Source organism: Vanellus vanellus (genome assembly GCF_965231255.1).
Source record: "Vanellus vanellus genome assembly, chromosome: 15".
In the NCBI taxonomy this organism is placed as follows: domain Eukaryota; kingdom Metazoa; phylum Chordata; class Aves; order Charadriiformes; family Charadriidae; genus Vanellus; species Vanellus vanellus.
The window spans coordinates 4,890,746-4,905,052 of record NC_138920.1 but is presented as its reverse complement, the minus strand read 5'-3'; the positions used below and the strand labels follow the sequence as shown (position 1 = coordinate 4,905,052).

General features: G+C 39.7%; 1 protein-coding gene across 1 annotated transcript in view; it reads right to left on the bottom strand.

Annotated features, from left to right (window-relative positions):
• PTPRT (protein tyrosine phosphatase receptor type T) overlaps positions 1-14,307 on the bottom strand; it is a gene marked incomplete at both ends in the record, with an annotated part of 470,881 nt that overhangs the window by 262,466 nt on the left and 194,108 nt on the right. Inside the window, 2 exons of the mRNA XM_082491049.1 lie at positions 8,489-8,663; positions 10,888-11,003. Coding sequence (XP_082347175.1) covers positions 8,489-8,663; positions 10,888-11,003 — 291 coding nt within the window. The remainder of the gene's footprint in view (positions 1-8,488; positions 8,664-10,887; positions 11,004-14,307) is intronic.

Sequence of the window (14,307 nt, the reverse complement as noted above, 5' to 3'; positions counted from 1 at the left end):
CACACAGACCTGGAAGTCTGTAAGATGGCTGAGTATTCACATCAAGAGAGATTATTTAAGAAAGGGTTAGACCTCCACACAATCAAAGGTGGTTCAAGATGTACAAAGGGAAAAAAAGCTAAATGAAAATAATCAAGGTAAGGTGGTCTTTAGCACAGATCACTAGGAACCAACATATTGCTTTTAACTGTTCTATCCTTGCTTTGCAAATTTTTTTAAAACAATAAAAATAAACGTAAAAGCACACATTTCACACATCCTGCGAAACCCAGCTACGCACTAAGCAGATCCACAGTACACTGCCAACAAAGAGTAAAGCTTAAATCAAGGCAAAGCTGGTGGGGAATTCATTAGCACCTTGCTCAGGACAGAAATTGTCCCTTTCGATGGTGCTTTTCAACTTCTTAGTTCAGTCGACCCACAACAAATGCAATACCTTTGCAGAAAGTCTATTAGCTGCAGCAACTACCGCATTTCTGAAAGAGATCAGTAACTACACTTCTTTACACTGTGTCTAGCGCTGCAAAATTTTTAAAAGTTCCAATAAACATGTTGGCCTGAGGCATTTGCTTCTACAGAAACAGTATACTCCCTTCACTGAAATTCATTTCTCCTATACAGATGGGATCTATAGGTCTCACTGTACCGTAAATACACTCTTTGCTTTGCCAGATTACTCTTAAAGGCTGCCATATTAATGATCATCCTTTCTTACTTAGAAATCTGATGCATCCTTGCCTGCATTTCATATTAAGTAAAGCACTGGGGTTTTAGGTTGGTTTTTTTCCACTGCAACAGAAGTAATATTTTGATGTGAAAAGGATATCTTTCCTGCTGAGATAACGGCTCATACCCAACAATCATATCTCACAAGCGTCCAGGTATGCCTAAATCACACCAGACTCTTCACTGACAACCAAGTATGGTGACAGATGATACTTCAAGGGACTTCTCTTGAATTAAAAGCATTTAACAGGATTGTAACCACAGGGTGGGTAAATTAAGAACAGCTTTAGATTCTATTTTCCAGGAGAAGCCCATTAATAACTTCCCTACAATTAAACATGCAGAAGAAAAATGAGCAGAGGAGAGTTAACGATGAATGTGACTCATCTTTTCCGCTAAATCTTTTAACTAAGGCATAAGCAAAAAAAAAAAAAAGTGTAATTTTGAACTGGAATACCACATGAGCATCATTAGCAACCAACTTGCATGAAAATTTGTACATTAAAAAGAAACAAAGAACAATGAAAAGCTGCCAGACACATTTTACAATGGCTGAGTTACCAACCTATCCACCGCAAGAGCTTCTAGTTAGCAAAGGCGTTCAGGATATATCCTTAGCATTTGTTGCTCTTTTCTAAGCATCAACAGTCCTGAATTAATTTCTATGCAGTTGCCTTAAACCTTCTTGATAATTTTAACTAGAAACGGAAAAGGCTGAGAGTTCAACTACAGGACATAAACCATAGGGATAATCTAGCAGGAACACACCGTACTAGAAAGAGCAGCACAGACTGAAGAAAAAGTAAGTGACATAAAGCGTTAATTTTGTATTTTGACTACATTTGGCATGCATGCTAGAAAGCTAATGGGGAGAAGTAATACCGGCCAAGTAACCGCTACTCCTCCATCCTTTTAAAAAACACGTAAATGAGAACCGGTAGTTGCAAGACTCCGTAGACTGACAAATGGACACTACAGCACAATGGACACCTTGAAAGCCCAAGAACTCGAGTTAACAGTTACCACTCTTTACACCCAGCAGCAATATATTAGAAAGTCACATTACTGCTATCTTTCTGCAAGATGTAAGGCAGCATGAAATATGTGAAATCATTGTGTCCACACTTTTCAAATGTAAGTGTAGACTTAGGTAGGCTGAAACACTTTCATTTATGTTTTGCCAGCATCCCCGCTTCCGCCAGCTGCACTGTTCATTTGGGAGCTTTCTCTAAATTAGGAAGCTAATAGGCAGGTACAGGTACACAGAGATAAAAACCATTCTATTTCCACTAATTATTGGGTCACATTTTTTATCTAAAGACCAACGTGTAATATAAATTACTGAAGCATTTTTAACATTTTATGATTGAGGATGCTTTGACAAGACAGTTTATTTAGACTTTGATGCCCGTTTTCTATTGTCCGATGGGATAAGACACCTCAGAACTGTAGACGAGAGAACAAGGCTTATCATCTTTTCTATAGCGGTCTGCCCTACAAGATCAATTCACAGAAAAGTCAAGGAAAGCAGAAAGAGTCTAGAGAAAGGAGGTCTACCACACAGTGATGCTTTCCCTTTCATTATTTTTGTTCTTTGGAGATTCCCTCTGTTCCCTTTGAATGAAGGTTAAGAAGGAACACGACGTAGATAAAGTACGAAAGACAGTTACTAACCAAAGCAGCAAGAAAGCTTCCTTCTCCCCACAGGGAATCTTGCAATTACTCAGTTCAAGCAACTGGAATTAAGGACAAATGAAACCCCAAATCTTTTACCAAGTTAATCACACCTTCATGTCAGGAAAAAATATTTCTTAGAGTCTTGAGAGAGAGGAAAATAACCATAAGATACCTCCTCACTATTATGAGCTACTAGAGCTTTCTCCAAGCCCAGTGAGGACTCCTTCCCCCGTGATTTCTACTCAGCAAAACCACAGTGGACATGAGCTCTCTGCTCACAGTGCCACACCAACAACTGGTACCCAAGATGCATCAGGGAGGCTGGAGATAATTCCATAAACAAGGAAGGAAGAAACAGCTTTCCATAACACTTTTCATCCTTGGAAAAATAGAGGCTATTTACTCGAGTCCTTTCTATTTCAAAAAGATTGTTCCTTAATCTTTCTCCATTTATTATTGCATTCATATCCTGTCTTTAGTCAAGAACTTTATACATCAGCAACATCATACTTAGAAATCTATACATTAAAAACAAGTCCAAGCAAATTCATCCCATGCCTACCTCTACCCGTCTCAAGTGAAATTTCAGTCAGAATAAAACCAGAACTCTTGGACTTACATTTGCCTCCTGAAGAAAAACAAACAAAACCAAAACAAAGACCCCCAAATGATGCACACCATTAATCTTTCAAGGAATTGCTGAAACTCAACTCTGTGGTGCGACAGGAAAGCCATTCTAATTTTTCAAGTGGCCACAATCCAGATTAAGACAGTACTCCCTGCTCGTTTTACACAGAAACAGAAGAGCTACTGAAGAAAGAGAGAAAAAAAGTTGGGAAAAAGTATAGATTGAGTTGCCAATAGACCATCAGTTTATGAACTTTCCTTGTACCCCAGCTGTAGCTTTATATTTTTCCTGGATATGCTTGTTCTGATTTATACCTTGTTGACTAATGTAAATACGAGGAACAAGGAATGCACGTGCTGGAACATGACTGCAAGTCTGCATGGCACTCAGTGCAATTCTGAAGATTGGATCCTGTATATAAAACATATCTTAATCACTTCTTAATTTCCCCAGTTCTATTTTGGGACAAAATGTTTCATAGAATCATAGAATGGTTTAGGCTGGAAAGGACCTTGAAGATCATCCAGTTCCAACCCCCCTGCCATAGGCAGGGACACCTCCCACCAGCCCAGGTTGCCCAAGCCCACGTCCAGCCTGGCCTTGAACACCTCCAGGGATGGGGCAGCCACAACCCCTCTGGGCAACATGTTCCAGTGCCTCACCACCCTCAAAGGGAAAAACTTCTTCCTAATGTTCAATCTGAACCTGCCCTCTTCCAGTTTAAAGCCATTCCCCCTCGTTTTGAAAGAGCACATATTGTTCACACCAACTGTCCATTTCTATGAAACAATGGCTTTGTCTTCCTATCTCCCCCATCCGCTTCACAGAAAGATATTAAGTTGGACTGAAAAAAGAGAAAGTGGAGTTCAAGCTCTTGGTGAGAGCAAAGGAGTGTTTGTAATCTCTTTGCCTCCCGTTTTCTCACAACCACCACCACCCCCAATGATTAAAACTGAGTTAAAGCAACTGCTATTGGACTACCCCAAACTAGACGATTAAAGAGAGCAACGACAAGTTCAAGTAATCACCAGCCAGATGCGACCGCCAAGGAAGGGAGTATTACATTCCCTACACCACTGTGACTGCAAAGAAATAAAGGAATGCAAGCGGCTTTTTCAGACGCCCTGCAATGGCAAAGCCGTTCTCCCTTGTTCAGTAATTTCAAAGGCAGCATAACCTTCATAAATGGTTCGCGTGCAGAAACCCCATTCTGTGCCGGTGTAGTGTTCCAGAGAGCAACATCATTACATGCTTTATCAAATCCATACTTAACTTCTCATGGTACAGTACATGTAAATTCTGCAAACTGAATCTATTTGTGTAAACTGGGAAAAATAGAGAAGGAGATAGCACACAGCCTGAGGGGCACTCTCATTATCCCAGCTTTACTGATACTGCTGGTAGCGCCAGCAAGAGACTTTTTCCTGTTCACAAGGTGATAACTTGGAGGACCTTGATTAATGTGCATTACTCAGGCAGATGAATTCAAATCTACCCAGCAACTTCTGCAATCTGGATGAGTCTGATAAGTAGCTGGAAGACGTGAAAATTCCTATCTGAACTTAGTAATGCAGCCTAGAAAAAAATACTTTTTTAACAGTAATATCCAAAACACACGTATACCGCAGCTGAGTTTATCTCCTAAATGGTTCAGAGGGAGGCAATGGACTTGGTCTTCCAGCCATCCTGATGGGAAAAGAGGACGGTTGCAGTACAGTGTCCACTTTTCTTATCAACGGCCCCAATCTCCTGAGTGAAGTACAGGGACTTGAGTACCACCACAAAGGCAGTAGTTGATGGCAAGGACATTATGTCACTTTAATGAGTACATTTGGCACAAATATCCTGGGGTATAGAACTATTCATGCACCAGGCATGAAAATAAAATTTAAAAAATAAGCAAACCAACAAACAAAAACTTTAAAGAATCTTTTTCATATCCATCACCTCTCTTAGTCATTGCTTTATATGAAGTGAAAGGCTTTGGAGTCTGTGAACATCCTAAACAATTATGTTGAAGACAATTACATTTTCATTCCAGGAACAAGCTCTACTCTAGAGTACATATGTAATGCTGAATTATACACTTTCATACTTATACTGCACTTGTTTTGTTCAAGGAAACCTATGGAGGGCCTGACGGGACATTTCTAGGATGAGCCCCAGTGTCTACTTATGAGGAAAAGACTCAGATCACTAGAGCAGTTTCCACGGTGTACCTGGTGAGTTAATAAACAGATGGCGCAATGACAGTGACAAGCACCATACCAGAAAAGACCTAGAGAAAAAAAAAAAAGAATAAGCAACTCTGAAAAAGAAACCACCTCTCCCGCTGGTGTCACTGAAGGCATCAGCTTCTCGCATCTAAAAACCTGAAGAAAAGAGTGACTGATAAAAGACAAGTTGTTCCAAATATCACAAGGATGACAGAAAGCCACTCAGTTAAGAAACAGACTGTTTTTCATCCGTGTTGACTAACTGAACTCTTTGAGAATCAACAAACACAAAACTGAAGAGAACTAGAACGTTCCCTTGCGGGTCTGTAGAGGGGCTCTGTTGGGTATTGCTACCGCTGTAGTAGCAGAACGGACCTAAAGAAAATGCCATGAACCTTAAAAGGACTTGCACCAGGTAGCAATAACAATTTCGAGGGATTTCCTTGAGAGTGAAAATCTCGGAAAAAGTGGCTCATGAAAAACACGTTATAGATGCTGTAATATTCCCTCTTTATCAGCGCTCCACAGATTCCCACTATGTATTGAGTAATTAATGTATGCATCCAGAGTATCTGAAAGGGATCAGGAAGAAAACCAATTGCCAACAAACCTCCATACAGACACGCACAAAGTTTAAAATATTATTCGCAACCTTAAATAATGTGACGGGTGTCCTGGAAGGACACTATGATTAGTACAGACCTTAAATGATAAGATTCCAGCCAATTTCCACAGTATTTTAAACAATCTTTACACAAGCAAAACCTACATTTAGTTCAGAATATGAGTAACTGCCACACAGCTTTTACTTAAAAAGAAAATTACAGACAAGAAGCATTCTATTCATATGCGATCAGTACAGCAAGCTGTAGACTCTCTGGATTTTTTGAAAACTGCCCTGTAAAAAATTGTATTAAATTACTATATGTGCAACAGTGAGAGATAAGAAATAGAGAAGAGCTATTTCCACTGGAGCACCAAAGGATGGTAAGGTGCACAGATGGAAATGACAGGTTTCTCTGGCTTGACTATTATGATTCTAGAGTGCAGAGAGAAGAATAAATGTATTGTCATTTATACAAGCCTTGCAACAGAGGCAGAAGACAGAAAAGTATTAGCATATACAGCAAATAGCTGTCTACAGAAAAGCATTTTCACAGTACTACAAGGGTATCTCTTGCCACTAAATATACTGTAATAATTTTAAACTAATAAAGTTATGAACTTTTGTATAAGATTTCCAGTAATTACTTTATAATAATACCCTGTTCTTAGTAAAGAGGTCCACACAGGCAAGTAAGGGGAGGACTTGGGTGGGGGTAGCATTTGCTGAAATATGTATCTATTGTTCCAATTTAGGGTGTAGAACAAGTACGTGTGTTTCAAAGCAAAACTTCTCTTTCTGTATGTACCAAATATTATCATTCAATATCAAGAAACGTAAATTAATTCTTCCCTTCTCAACACTACAGTACAACATCTTATGCACAGGGAAACAAACAGATGTCTACATTTAAAAGATACACAAATACACTTTTAAACCTTAACCTTTGTTGAAGAAATCCCCTATGATTTCATGTTCAACTGATCAAGAGAAAGCCCGTGAGAAGCAGAGCATTAGCTTGGATTTACTGGGTTTAGGGGCAGGACTGTCAATTGAGCAAAACTTCAATTACAGACTAATTTAATGTATACCCAAGTACATTATTGCAATTCAATAAACATCTCTTCAGAATTAAACAATTCCAATTTGCTTTCATTTCAGCCTGTGTGCATGCATTACAAATTTGCTATTATCCACACTAAAATTAGTCAGACTCTTTGGAAGCACTCACCCATGCAATCCCAGTGTGTCACAGTGCTGCATCAAACTAACCTCAAATGAACCACTTAACCTTGCCTGCTTACTACACAGGAGCAAGGAGCAGAGAAGTGTACCTTCCCATAACAATCTTACTCTCCTAATTTTTTTTTCGAGCTAGGTGTCTGCATCCAGCGATGAATCTAACAACATCTCTCCTGGTGCACATCCAACTATTTACGTTTGTAACTTATTCTTCTATTTTTTCCCCTTCTTATATCAATGAACATGAAAGTGTGAGGCACCCACTCACTCAACTCTACATATTCTAATATTTGGCTGCTCTGGAAGATTGCCTTCCCTCTATTTAGCTGCAATACAACGCCAGATATGCTACTCCTGGCAACTCAATTCCATTTTCATCATAAATTAATTCCTCCATGTTCGAACAAGATGTAAAATCACTGAGTGGGAATTAAAAGCACTCGGCATCTAACAGGAGCATTCTCTTTGTGATCTCTGTAGTCTGAATATCTGCACCACTCAGCACTCTCTATTTAAGGCAGTGTAAAGGCATCAGTGTACTGATCATCAAGTGACAGAGTGAGTTGGCAGAAAGTACTACAGTGGACAAAAGTGATCTCGTTTCAACGGCAGCTCTCCATTTCCACAGAAAAGTGAAACATCTAGATCAATAAAATTATATTTGGTGATCAGACCCATACTCCTTTCATTTGACTTCACCACCACCCCAAACACAGAATGTCTCGGGAGCAACTTAGCCACCTTTTCATCTCTCCACCTAAGAGGCAGCGAGAAACCTCCTGTGGTGCACCTCAGGGTGAATTACAAAAAAACAAAAAAAAAAAAAAAAAAAAAAGCAAGCAGCACAGCAAATAGCATGCAAGTCTCAGGAAGGCAAGATTAAGACGCATCTTGCAGGTGTCAGGCATAGTATCAGCTCCTGAACCACAGTAAATAACAGGGCTAAAAACCCTAGCATCCTTCAAGAACTACTGATGTTTCTACCGTGTACTTCAAGACACCGGCAGAATCAATCCCGTCATTTACTCCTTGAGCAGCCTCTCCTGACACGCAACGCTCCATCACAAGATTACTGACGCCTGATAAAATACTGTAAAGGAAGGCAGATGAAGCTGACTGACAGCCAAACTGTTTCACTGACTACATTAAAAGTATCCATAGCTACCCATGCACTACTACAAAAGCTTATGAAGGGGGCGGTATCCAGACAAATTTTCAATTCAAACATTTGTTCTAAGAAAACGATTGAAATTCATGTCACTTTTACCCCTTTTTCCTACTTAAATTTACTATGAATGAAAGAAGAAGGTCCAATAGGATGTCAATTTTTATACGTAGTGCCATCTGGGAGGAAATCCTCATCTTGCATAAACCTGCTGCTTTAGTGCAACCTACCTTTCACTATTAATTCTGCGTAATTCGAAACTCCAGATCCACCGTCTGAACGAATGACGCATCGGTACTTGCTGATACTGCGTTGAGAGGTGTCAGCTACACTGACAGTAGCAGAAAAACGTCTATGGTTGACCACTCGAGTGACCATTAATGCCGTGTCCCTTCCATTCCACTGCTGTAAAGGCAGACAAGAATAATGCAAGTTATGAAGACACACAGGTTATGCACCCACATGCAATTCATTCTTTCTTATGCTTCCTATTGTTCCGATCTTCACGTTCACGCCACTGGGTTAGATTTTACGCAAGCACAATTTCTCAAGAGAAGACTGCTATAAGCCATACCCCTGAAAACTTTACAGGGTTGTATGAATTACAGCTTAAATATTCTTACACATATATTCAAGTTTTCATGTCTATTTAATTTTGGAAAAATTCGGGCATTTGATGTGTCATATGTATTGAAAAGGCTGGAGAGTGACAGTTCAGGTATGCAATACTACACAGTATATATTTAGAGGCCTGGCGAGGATATGAAAAACTACAAATGAATGGATTTTGTACACCTGGGAAAATGCTAACAATGAACAGATTTTATAAACTCGGTATTTTTAGATGTAAAACTTTGATTCGGGACCAATTTACATTGGATGAACAGACATCCTTATATGTCCAACAATCCTCAATAAACCCTTCTACTAGTCAGACTACATTTTCCCAACTGGAAAACAGACAGGTGAAGAATTAGCTAGACACCGAAGTTCTCCATAGCATAAACACCTGAACTTGCTCAGTTGGTCTAGTTTATTAGGAGATTCGAGGGAAAACAGTGCTGTTTTGCCGGTTTCCAGTAATCAGTTTTTGGGAGTGTTTCCAAGGCTATTTTCATTAAATGCTTCAAATTTAGAAAATGGAAAACAGGTTTCCACTAGCAACAATAACGATTTCCTCTCAAACCCCTGGTTCTCACAGGAAAAGGTTCATACTGCTTCAGGTCAGAAGTGTTTTTACACACATCTAGTCAAAACTGTGGAAAGACTTCACTGAAAGAACCAAAAAAAAGTTAAAGAATAAGCCAAAAATGTATCTCAGTGGAGGCTAAAAGTACACTATAGGTTAATAAATTTCAGATACAAATGTAATTTTTAGGAGAACATCCGTGATGAGAGTACAGATAAAGTGACTGTTAAGTCACTTTTACATGACGCCGACTACATTTCTCACCAACTCGAGCCTTTATCCCAGTGCTACGTTTTGTTCTTAGGATTAAGTAAACTGATTCCTGCCATAGAATTTAAACTAGATTTGAAATTGTGATTTTAAAATTTTATTAAAACGTCTCAAGTCAATACAAAAGTCTGAGAAAATCTGTTAGTTATTTGACTACAAATGCCATAGTAACCATGACAAAGGCCATTCTTGTCTGCCTCAGATGTTACAAATATGGGGCGGTCAGGCCCCCAGTCGCATCAGTCCAAGCTAAGAATAAACATTGTTGACTGGCTTAAGAGTTCTGAAAGTTTATTTTGGCCATTGTTTGGGACATTAGGTGTTTAACAGCACAGAAGTTTAGCAAAAGCAAAGAGCTCAACTCTTTTAAAAGCTTCTAGAAGCGCTCTACCTATAGAGCACGGTAACGTTGGGACTCCACATATCTGAGCACTTCAAAAGGCAGAAGAAATAATTTTGTCCTTCACTGGGAAACTGCACTCCACATCTTCATTTTGATTTATGTTCCGTTTCTAACTCTAGAACTGAAAAATGAGTTTTTAAGGTTGTTACTGCACCCACCTGAATAGCACGACCCAGTCTTTCAAGTCCAACCAGTAGGGTGAAAACATAGATATTAAGAGAGGGGAATGCTTTGGTCTTTTAGTGAGTGACTAAAAGGAACATTGTGCTATCAGTGCAGCCAAGGGAAATAGGGAGGAAGAAACACGGTGAGTACAAACTGGGTTTGGCTATTTTCACCATCCAGGCAGTAATCTCAGACCTTTGAGTAGGTTCCTTCTTAACACATAATCACCGACTCTGGGGGCTGAGGACGTTTTTGGAGGGTGACAAGAAAGAAGATTGCATAAGTAAGCAGAAGTGAAGAACTTCTCCACTTGTTCGGTCTCTTCTGCTTTATGACTGAGTGCTTACAGGTGCATGGGCATTTGTTTGAAACCAAAATTTTGCTGTCACTGGCCATTTTTTCCATCTTCTGTATCCCAGTTCTGTACTCTGTCACCTTAAAATCTCACCTAGAAACAATCCAAGGCAGTTCTCAAAGGATCTTGATGAAAAAAATTTTCCCCACCACCTAGTCTTTCTCTATTGACTTATTTTACTAGAAAAAGTAAAAAAACAAACAAAAAAAAAAAAAAAACAAACATGAAAAAAAGCGCATCACTTTACCTGAAGCCAGAGTTTGTCATGCTGCGACCACTTCCCCCCAGCTATGCACTGGAATGTCGCGTTCTGTCCCACATTAACCTCCACGTTCTGAAGTCGTAGGAAATGAGGTGCTTTTCCTAACAAAAGACAGAAAGGATTGCCAGGGTAGAGCAAGGCAGTAACTGGCTGCTACACCAACACAGATAGAAACGCTCAGCAAAGCATTACGTCCTATCCCTGACACGGTGATCTAGCAAAATTAAGCTGTCCTTCAGTATTCAACTATTCACTGCAGAGTGAGGTGGATGATGGACCTGACAGAGGATGGCCTACGGGACCGTACAGAGCTCTGGCACATCTAAAAACACAGACTTATATCAGATTACAACACAAGTTCATGGTTGTCAGCACAATTTCTTACTGTTTGCTATAAAGAGTACTTGAGTAATTTCTTTTCTTTCTAAAATTGTGTTTCTAAAAAGGATCAAAAAAAAAAAAATGCTTCTGAGTTTATAAAGAATGACTCACCCAAACCAAGTTTTCATAAGGGTCTTTTTTTCCTTTTTGATTTATTTACTATCAGATATATATATCCTAGAACTTTACAATAATAATTTATCATTGATATCAAGTAATTAATTTTAAATAAAATATTTATATATAGTATTGTATCACTGCATTAGTTTAAGAGCACCGATATCAGTGTTTTGTTGACACTAAATTCAGTGTTAATTCAGGATTAAACCACTGATATGAAAATGCAGCCATTGCATTTGTTCACAAGGGAAACACATCAGAGCATTATCTTGATGACTAAATACCAGGTACATTCACCTCTGTAAGTTAACTTGGAAGAAAACAGAAAGAATACAGAAGTGAATCAGACACTTTTAAATGAACTTAGTTCTTGCTGGGCTTCAGAGTCATTGAATTGTCTAGGTTGGAAGGGACCTTTAAGATCACTGAGTCCAACCATCAGCCTAATACTGCCAAAACTACCTCTAACCCATGTCCCTCAGCACCACGTCTGCCTGTCTTTTAAGTACCTCCGGGGATGGCGACTCCACCACTGCCCCGGGCAGCCTGTGCCAGTGCTTGACAACCCTTTTGGGGAAGATGCTTTTCCTCGCCTTCTTATAGAAGGAGATCAGGTTTGTCAATCAGGGCAGAAGGTTTGTGCACCGTTTGAAAACTTTTGGTAGGATACACTGAACAGCTCTGTGAGACTCTAACGGTCAGAGTTTTTCAACTTAATCTGTACATTTTCTCTTATGATTAGGCACCGGTGAAACGCATAATTTCAGTGGACATACCAACCCATCTTTTTCTACTGGAATTAAAGAGCTTCAAAAGGATATGGGCATCTGTGTCTGAGCATGCATGAAGTTCCACATAGAGGTATTTGTCTACTATAGACATAAGAACAAATGACTACACGTTATGCCAAATGCTTTTATTTAGTTTCTGTATCCGTTCACCACACGCTCAGTTTGCTGACAACTCCTGAAATAAAATGATTCTATACCATCGTGCCTCGGGGGATCAGTAATTTCCGTCAAAGTTTACTGGAAAACTACCTCTGGGTGACAGTCAGAGTGTGCTACGTGACATCTGCAGGCTCATACTAGTCATTTCTGGCTGCAGTCTGAGGTGGGCAGGTATAAGCCAGCTCCAAAGCTGCATAGCCTGGGCAGGACTCAGACTCCTAGTCCTCAAGTCTGCCCAACTTACAGGGCATAGGGCGGTCCTACGGTTGCAAGTGCTCTCGCACATGTAATCAATGAGCTTTCAGCATAATGAAAACTGATACTCCAAGTGCATTCCTTCACGGGTGGGGGGGGATCAGCACTTCTGCGGATGCTTAGGTTTGTCTGCTGTACTGTCACCTACGAAGGTAAAGCAGAAATGAAAAAATAACGCCAATAATTTCAGTAACCTCCAAGGTCATCGGGAGCTTCACGATCTGTGTGTTTTGAGCTATAACAATTGTAAAAATGAATATGAGGGAAAAAGCCTGTACCAGTCAATGGTATATACTCTGGTGACATTTACCCTGGTGACTGTCACTGCTGAACAACACAAGCAACACTGGCAATCAGACCGGAGAAGGAACTACAAAGCCGGCAGAGAACTTGCATCTCGTAATGAAGTTCTGTACCCTGCAAGATGCAAACTGATTCATAATGGGGCAGTTAACTGTATTTTAGTTTTGAGTCACCAAGAATGCACCAAATTTTGAAGAGGGACCTGCATATACTTGGAGAAATGGATTTAAAATCAGCTTAAATAGGGGTGTAAACACAGCATCCTGTCCCTTTTTTTTAAAATCACATCATTTCCTTGTCTCGGCTTTGCCCCATGGATGTTCAGTGGCCTCTTTTCCAGTAAAGGGATCAGTCATTGCCCAATGTGCTGCGGAATGCGCACGGACCATTTGGGGGATTTGTTTGGATGCTGCCAGTTATCAGCAACATCTGGTTAATACAGATTGTAAGTATTTCTTAATGAAGTAAACGCACCCAAAGGCCTGAGCAATGGAGCACATGGTAAATACAAATATAATTTAGTTAAACAGCAATTAACCATACTGCAGTTATCAGAAATGTCCTGTTAAACTTGAGCAGAACCATGTCTGTCACACTGAATGGCAGCTATTCTTTGAAATTCTGTATTGCAAGAAAACCAGTTGATTTCACTCCATGAATACCACCCATGATTTTTTTAGGAGCAGCTGTCACTGACTGACTGAAACTATGTACTACTGAGAGGGGCTGTGGAAAAAAAAAAATATTTAGAAGAAACTGTATACTACATACACAATATAGACACACTAAAGACCCCAAGCCAAACTGTAAATGCACAGAGAAACCAGAAAAGTTCACACAAAGAATGAGGCTGAAGGCCTCTTTAAAAAGGAATAAAAAAAAAAAACAACCAACAAAAAACCCCAAACCAAAACCCTAAGCTTATTATTATGGCTGTGATAGAAGAAATGCAGCACTAATATTTTTCACCAGCATAATGAACCCGCCTTATTTTCCACTCCTGTGCAAGTGTATTGTCTGAATGAGATTTATTTTCAATATCTTTATGGCGATGCTGACTGGGTTTAACATTTCTTGAGAGAGCGCAACCTTTGGGATATGTCCTTTACCAACGAAATACTGTTAGCGTCTTCTTTTCTTAAGATAACCACACAGGATATTATCAGAAACTCTTTAGATTGTTTTCTACAGCAATATGACTCAGAAATAATAAAACAATCGGTTTTATGCTCTCATAACGAGAGAGGGAGAGACTTCCACAGATGTCCCAGCCCTAGCTATAGACGGAGAGCAGTTTTGCCTTTTGCACAGCTTGCAAAGTTACGTAATTATGCAAGGCTGATTGTCTTTAGGTGTCTCAGAGGGCTACAAGACGACATTTCAGTGCTGACCAAAT